General features: G+C 36.5%; 1 protein-coding gene across 3 annotated transcripts; it reads left to right on the plus strand.

The window, feature by feature from the left end:
• Window positions 1-266: 266 nt before the first annotated feature.
• On the plus strand, window positions 267-7,281 carry LOC149533820 (lysine histidine transporter 2-like). 3 transcript variants are annotated; one of them, XM_089803221.1, is made up of 8 exons: window positions 267-380; window positions 3,661-3,824; window positions 3,951-4,334; window positions 5,372-5,765; window positions 6,043-6,148; window positions 6,252-6,343; window positions 6,567-6,635; window positions 6,871-7,281. In XM_089803221.1, the coding sequence occupies exons 2-8, from the start codon at window positions 3,772-3,774 to the stop codon at window positions 6,967-6,969; spliced, it is 1,197 nt and encodes a 398-aa protein (XP_089659347.1). In that variant the 5' UTR covers window positions 267-380; window positions 3,661-3,771; the 3' UTR covers window positions 6,970-7,281. The 3 variants fall into 3 exon arrangements, with proteins under 3 accessions (XP_089659347.1, XP_089659345.1, XP_089659346.1); XM_089803219.1 differs by lacking the exon at window positions 267-380 and adding an exon at window positions 737-866; XM_089803220.1 differs by lacking the exon at window positions 267-380 and adding an exon at window positions 737-824.
• The last annotated feature ends 561 nt before the right edge of the window (window positions 7,282-7,842 follow it).

The raw sequence follows: 7,842 nt of genomic DNA on the forward strand, positions 1-7,842 counted from the left end.
CTATTTCCAATTTTGATTGAAAGTACCAAACAATAAATATAAAACATATTCCAATTCTATTCCAGCAACCAAATGAACCCTCAAAGAACAAGAACTTTCCAAAGAGAGCTCGTCGTAAGCATCCATTACAGGTACACGGTAGTTTTTAAAATTTAAACATAGCTTTCAGAAATGCTGGCTGCCGGGAAACCCCATAGCTTCGTTCGTTCGTACAGCCTTGGAAAAGGCAAAATAGAATAATAATAATAAAAAGGCCTACTTTAGCACTAATCACTGCTCCCATGGCCCAACTGGTTACCCATGAGAGGAACAGGAGAAATGGCGCGATTGGAGTGCTTCTTCAACCACTTTAGATTTCCCATCGCCATGAAGAGGAACAGGTGAATCTTAAGCATGCCAAACACCCTTTTGCCAATAACCTGTTATTCAACCTAGTGGTAGTGGATTCCTAGTGTATGTGTAGATTTTGATTGGAATATGCGTGAGTGCGGTCGTTGAGGAAATACTTGCAGGAAAATCATTGTATTCTATACTTGAACACACTTAAAACCCTCCATTCGTGGGCTCAACGAGTGGGAATATTCATATTGGATGGATAGTGGGAGTAGGGGCCATTTACTTGCTTTTGTTTTCTTTCTTCTCTGCTGGACCCCCCTCCATTTTAGTGTCCGTATTTTCTTCTGCAGTGACAAAAGGGCCTCTTTATTTACAATCTGAAATGGACACTTGGGAGATTGGGATGTCTAAGTGCAATGAACGTCCAAGAGTAGAGGAAGCAATTAACATTTCATTCTTGGGTTTTGTCATCTGTGAAGCTCAGAATGGTGAGTGGGAGTTGTCTCAATGTTAGCTCTGCTCCTGACAAGGCATGTTTTCTTTTCCTCCTCTTCTTTCTTCATGTGCCGGACAAGATGACTCTGAATGCTGCAAATCTTAGGTTTCATGACATTAGGAGGAAACCCTTGGATTACAGGGTATATCTAGTGATTTTCTATCCGTTTTAGCTATGGTATGCGGGAAGATTGTAAGTACTGGTCAAAAGGGTCTATAGCTAGACTACATTCGTTCCATTTTATGTTGAAGAGTTCATAGTAAAACTAAGAATTACGTTTGAAAACGTGATCTGTAGAGTAACTTCTGCTTGCAAGCTGGGTCAATGGACATGTGGGTGTATTGTTAGTGGTCAGTAAACATAGTTATTAAAGTTGGAGCAGTGAGAACTGTTGATGTACAGTGAAATTCGTCCATTTTTGGGGAATTTGGGCATAGTATTCTTGCTATGTGTGTCCAAAGGACTACTCATTTGGTTGGGGATATTTCTAATGGATGATAGTAACTTGTTGGCCTCTTTTTGATGTTTTTGCAATGTTGTATTGAAAACCAAAAAGTTAACTGATGATGGAGTCTTACATATAACAGAGGTAATTGTTTTGTAAGAGTTAAACTTGTCTGGAGTTCAACGAAGGCCCTAGACCTTGGTTTTCAGCCTTTTATTTTATCGATATTGCCTTTGATGAATTATGTTTGTTGATATAGTTTTGGGTCTTTTAAAAAAACTTTATTAAAATTTATGTATTTTCTGTTTGTTTATTCTTTTGTTTTAAATCTATATACAAACCAAGGAAAATAAATGTTGTTCCTTAAAAAGGTAGACAGAATGACATCACATTGCAAAACATGAACAAATTGGCTAGTTTGAAAGGTGCAGAGGATTCCCAAACATTTATTACTTCAATAGTGATCAAAACGTTTCCATATAAATGATTGAAGCCAAGCTTGCCGTAGATGGGAGGATTGTCTGTCAAGTATACTGGGTTTTATCCTAAGGCCTAGCAAACAATAGAGTGAGAAACAAGTCATCAACAAAATGATCACTGGCAATCCCAACAGTATTGTTGCCAGGGAAGGAGATCAATATGACCTGCCTCAAGAATATGTACTCTTGGCAAGAAGATAGCCAAAGCCTTCTGCTGCCTCACATAAAGTGAAGGCATAAGAGAGCAACCTTGACAAATGGATCTAAAGGGATCGAATTGGGCCAAATTGCTTATACTGGATGTTGGATTATTATGCAACTAGGAGCATTAGCAAACAACATGTCAACTGATTGGATAGAATTTATCGCGAAGCCATGACCATTGAGCATGGATAAAACAAAAGGTCATTTATGCATATGACTGGCTTTCTCAAATTCAATTATGATAAAAAGCACACTTGGTCGGACTGTCTGTCTCATCTTAGACCTTTTGAGATTGCAATAACATTGTCTAACTCTAAATTGTATCCTCTCTATATAAAACTAGTTTGCTCTTGCCAGACAACTAGCAAGAGGAGATACCTGATATGGAGCATGGGGACATTGGCGATGATCTTCTAGGAGACATCTAATTGTATGAAGAACATCTTAGTTATATATCAACTCAAAATCCCTAGCTTTAGGTATGGGCTTAATATTTCCTTTGTTGGTGATAGAACCTGACAAGTTGAAGTGAAATGTATTTCTTTTGTTGGTGATAGAACCTGACAAGTTGAAGTGAAATGCTTTAAGATTAAGCTTGTGCAAATAAAGGTCAACATCTTCTTAAAGAATTTTGGACGATTCATTGGGAAAACTATGACGCCCAGCAATCTTATCACTGGCCATGCCATGAACTACCAAAAGGAGTCCTCGTGGAAAGGAGTTTGTTGCAGACCACAGACTGAGTGGTGGAATGATGACAAGGGACCACAATTAAACGTTATTTGAGAATCCACTTATCAGCTGGTGGGGAATATTGATCTTTGGAGTAAAAAATACAGTATTGATTAAAGGCATTCAGACCGTTCAGAAATGAGCTTAAGTGCTTCTTTAATAGTTTTGATTCTTTGAGAAGAATTACATGCCTTAATCTAATTACTTTCATGACATAATTCCTTTCAAAAGGAAGGATGTTGGATGATGATGGGAGTGGAATCATAAAGAGTATGACTATCAGGTGCTTATTTATATCAACCCGACATTCAGAAATGAATTTTAGTTAAAATAGAAGTAAGTTTGTTGGACTCACCACCAACGTTCTCTTGAGTATTTGTGACATGACTTAATCGCCTCCTGTATTCTAGAAGTCTAGTGGTTGTATTGGGCATTGATAGGTCAATCTTTTGGTGCAACGGCAACTTGTAACAACTGGTATCAGAGCCTAGTCATAGGTTCAAATTTCCTCCGGTAATGCTGAGGGGGGATGTTGAACTGACCACTAATGTTCCTCTTCAGGATTCATGACATGGCTTAACTGCCTCTTATGTTCTATAAGTCTAGTGATTGTATCGGACATTGATAGATCAATCTTTTGGTACAATGGCAATCTTAGCTTGTAACAAAATTATCATCTCAGGTGTGAATTACTCTTATATGACAGTAGGATGTGCTAACCATTGAGTAAACTGTGAAACATTTAAAAGGAAATTGTTTTCTTTTTGGTTTCTGTTGACATTATGATGCTCTGTTTAGAACAAATCATCGAAAATGTGATCTATAAGCTGCCTGAACTTTCCCAATTACATGGACAAGGAAAGGCATACATTGTCACCTTTTGTTTCTATAGTTGAGATTAATATATCTGCAGGGTCTTTTTTCAGTCCATTAACTTTGTTGAAATTTGCCCTTTGGATCACTTACAGGATTATGCAGATGATGACATTCAGAAGGTACGATCTGCAAATGATTGGCTTCCTGTGACATCATCACGAAGTGGCAAATGGTGGTACTCTGCATTCCACAATGTCACTGCTATGGTCGGTGCTGGTGTACTCAGCTTACCCTATACTATGGTCTACTTAGGATGGTATGTCTATGTGTAATATCTTATACATAAACACAAGTAAATCTACAATAGTGATGTGGGTATTAATTTTCCTACTTCGAAAACTTTGACAGATATGTATGCCCCCTTTTTGGTTTCAATGTGTAGGGGTCCAGGTATATTTTTGCTTGTGCTTTCTTGGATGATTACCTTATACACGCTTTGGCAGCTAGTTGATATGCATGAAGCAGTGCCAGGGAGGCGTTTTGATAGGTATCACGAGCTAGCACAGTACACACTTGGAGAGACGCGTGGGCTGTGGATTCTTGTTCCCCTGAATTTGACAGTTGAAGTGGGTGTGGACATTGTTTACATGGTCACTGGAGGACAATCCTTGAAGAAGTTTCATGAGACAGTATGCCATAGTTGTGGAAAAATAAGACAGACTTATTGGATACTCATTTTTAGCTCTGTCCATTTCTTCTTAGCACAATTGCCCAATTTGAATTCGGTGGCAGCTGTTTCTTTGGCTGCAGCAGTCATGTCTCTCAGGTATTTTTTTTCAAGAATTTCTTTATTTCACAAAAAAGTGTTACAAACTAGGGTTGCTGTTGTACTAAAAGATCAACCTCACAATGTCCGATACAACCACTAGACTTATAGAACACAAGAGGCAGTTAAGTCATGCCATGAATTCCAAAGGGGAACGTTGGCAGTTAGTCTAACAAAAAAGTCTCAAATTTAACTATAGTTATACGATAAGTAGGAGATATTTTCCACGGCAAGTCAAATTGTCATATTGCTATCAGGATTTAACTTCATAGTTTTTTGAGTCAAACTCATTGACCCATGTTTCATAAGTAGTAGTTCACATAAACCCGTCTCTCATGAGAATGAATGGAACACTTAGCACACATTGAATCTAAGTGATGCCTACAGAGGTGAAGCACCGAGACTTCCCGGGAGGTCACCCATCCCAGTACTACTCCAGCTCAAGTGCACTTAAATTGGCATTCATATAAAAAAAACATTTTGTCAATTAGTAAATGTACTCTATACTAGCATAAGTCATGGCTTGTACACATAGATAAACTAAGGAGAAATCCTTAGTGTCAAAAGACCAAACAAACTAGATTCTTATCAAGATGTTACAATTTTATAAAGTGTCATTGTTTACACTTAAAACAACAAATGGAATGTTGAGATTGTTGACTTGGTGGTCAGCACCTCTTTTGAGAATTGTGTCATGGACTGGGGTAAATCTAGCATTTGTATCAGGCTGTAACAGTTTGAGCTTTTGGTGTAACGGCAAATGCTTCCAACAAGTGTTATCAGAGCCTTGGGTCAGGCAGTGCTGAGGGGGAGATTGTTGAGATTGTTGACTTGGTGGTTTGTACCTCCTTTGAAATTTGTGTCGTAGATCAGGGTAAATCTCACATTTGTATCGGACATTAACAGTACGAACTTTTGGTACAACAACAAATACTTTCTAAAAAAATATTTGGTTAGAACTAATCCATGAATTGGACAGGCTCTATACTTTAATCGCATAACTGCTGACTGAATTTGATGTTTTTATGTTTGATCAGCTACTCTACCATTGCTTGGGGAGCCTGTTTTTACCATGGCCAACTGGAAGATGTAAGCTATGGTTATTTACATACAACACCAGCAAACACAGTTTTTCGTGTGTTGAATTCCTTGGGAGTAATTGCCTTTGCATTTGCTGGACATAATGTAGCTTTGGAGATCCAAGCTACTATTCCTTCAACACCAGAAAAACCATCAAAGATTCCAATGTGGAGGGGTGTTCTTGTTGCATATTTTGTAACTGCAGTATGTTACTTCCCGGTGGCTATAGTTGGTTATTGGGCATTTGGTCAGATTATTGATGACAATGTGCTATTGACACTTAAGAAACCAGACTGGCTCATTGCAGCTGCAAACATGATGGTGGTGGTACATGTTATTGGGAGCTATCAGGTACATTTTAAAACATTATTGTTTTGTGCTTTCACAATTTGCATTTCAGTTGTAGGCAGTAACTTGTGAGCATTTTATTTGGGAGGTTTTGTGTTTGAGTCTATTAATTAATCAAAGCTTCAGCCCATTACCTATAAAAGAAAATTACATTTCGGCTGGATAATAAAAATAGTGGACTACCTTGGATTTATAGATCTTATATGGGATACTATGTTTCTTGTGATGAGTTTTGTATTGTACCAAGGCAGTGTATTGACATTTCTTTCCATAATACCAGGTATTTGCTATGCCAGTGTATGATATGATTGAAACAGTTCTTGTGAAAAACTTTAACCTGCCCCCAGGGTTTTGGCTTCGTTTAATTGCTCGATCTAGTTATGTTGGTAAGTCATATTGGTTCTATCAGCTACAATTATTTATAGTTAATAAATTGATTTTGGCGTGTTTGAGTTTTGTTTTTAAACTACATTGTTATCTGAGTTGCAGCTTTAACCTGTTTCGTTGCTGTTACGTTTCCTTTCTTTGGGGATCTGCTTGGCTTTTTTGGAGGCCTTGCCTTTGCACCAACCTCCTATTTTGTAAGTTTTGCAAGTTCTATATAACATCAATTACTCTCTTCCAAAGGAAGTGGATGGAAAAGAGTTACCTATAGCATTTTTGAACTTTTTCCAGATTTGTTCTAATCAATATTATTAGTTAGATTTACTCTTTTGTATCGAAATTTCACTTTGTTAGAAATGTCTAAATGTTCCCAAATCAAAACAAGAAATATTGAATTTTCGCTATATTTTTTCCTTACAGTTGCCCTGTATCATGTGGCTTATCATTAACAAGCCCAAAAGGTTCAGCTTACCCTGGTTGGTCAATTGGGTGAGTCCATCAAACTAGTAATACGTTCAGCTTAATTAGTTCATGTGGGTTGTTGTGAATTTGTCTCAGATATTTATAAGAAGAATATTAGCTTCCACTTATGGTTTTCTCTTACGTCCAAAGGGTTGCAAGGGTGATGCCCTTAGCAAGTGTATTTCAAATTAAATGGCACATCTCTTGATATTTTGTGAATTTTATTATGGTCTAAGACACCAAATTTGATGATTTTGTGCAGTTTTGTATCATTTTTGGGATTATGCTGATGCTAATTTCCACAGTCGGAGGATTAAGGAGCATTATAATTGATGCATATACATATGATTTTTACCAGTAAAATATGATCGAAGTAACATGCAAGACAAGTGCATATTCGTGATCAAGATCTGGGGATATCATCCTACTGAATGGATAATATCTTCATTTGGAATTGAAAAGGAATTGATGGGGAAATTGTATATCTAATTGTACGGCATAGCTATGAGCAGCTCTCCTGTGCAAATATTGGGTGATAAGTTATATAAATGGTGCAGTATGTATAGAAATAGATGTTTAACATAGAATATCAGAACACATGCACAAATATTGTACTTATAGCTCACTTATGCGTTTCTGCTGCATAATAATGTTGAAAGAGAAAAATTTAACATAGGGAAGACAATTTTTTTTTTAAAAAAATTGAAAGGGTTACTTTTCAATTATAGAGGTAGAATATTTTTATGTTGTAAATATGAAAAATGTATATTTATTTTTTATTTTTTAATAAAAAATGGACAGGGTCATTGAAATTTAATATTATTAATAACTAGTTTGAAAATTCTACAGGAAAAACCTAGAAAGAAAATCTTGTTCATTCCTCATTCCTTTACATGGTTTTCTTGCATCTACAAAGCTAACTTTTAAAATTTTAACAATTCAAATTTGAGTTTTGGCTAGCTCTTACTCATTTCTTTCAAACTTAGACTAGCTAAACATATGCTTGCATGCTTTATTATCACAACCTTATATTTTAAAAGCATTATTTGTCATCATTCAAATATAATTCACATTTATTGAAAGTTACATGTGAGGAGACTCCAAAAAGCTAGCTTGATATTGTGTGTTGGGGGAATTCTATAAGGCATACTTGACAAATTATATTAAATCCATGAAGGGGTTTAATAATGATACTCTATGAAATTTGTTGACTCCTTGTAGTAGGGGTATATGT

Source organism: Cupressus sempervirens, chromosome 10, assembly GCF_028749045.1.
Source record: "Cupressus sempervirens isolate cs-2001-9-10 chromosome 10, ASM2874904v1, whole genome shotgun sequence".
NCBI lineage: Eukaryota > Viridiplantae > Streptophyta > Pinopsida > Cupressales > Cupressaceae > Cupressus > Cupressus sempervirens.

Coding starts and splice junctions, on each gene's coding strand:
- LOC149533820 (XM_089803219.1), top strand. CDS start 822: ATGGTGAGTGGGAGTTGTCTCAATGTTAGCTCTGCTCCTGACAAG. Junction 867..3,660: donor TTAGCTCTGCTCCTGACAAG/GCATGTTTTCTT, acceptor GATCACTTACAG/GATTATGCAGATGATGACAT. Junction 6,149..6,251: donor TGCTCGATCTAGTTATGTTG/GTAAGTCATATT, acceptor TCTGAGTTGCAG/CTTTAACCTGTTTCGTTGCT.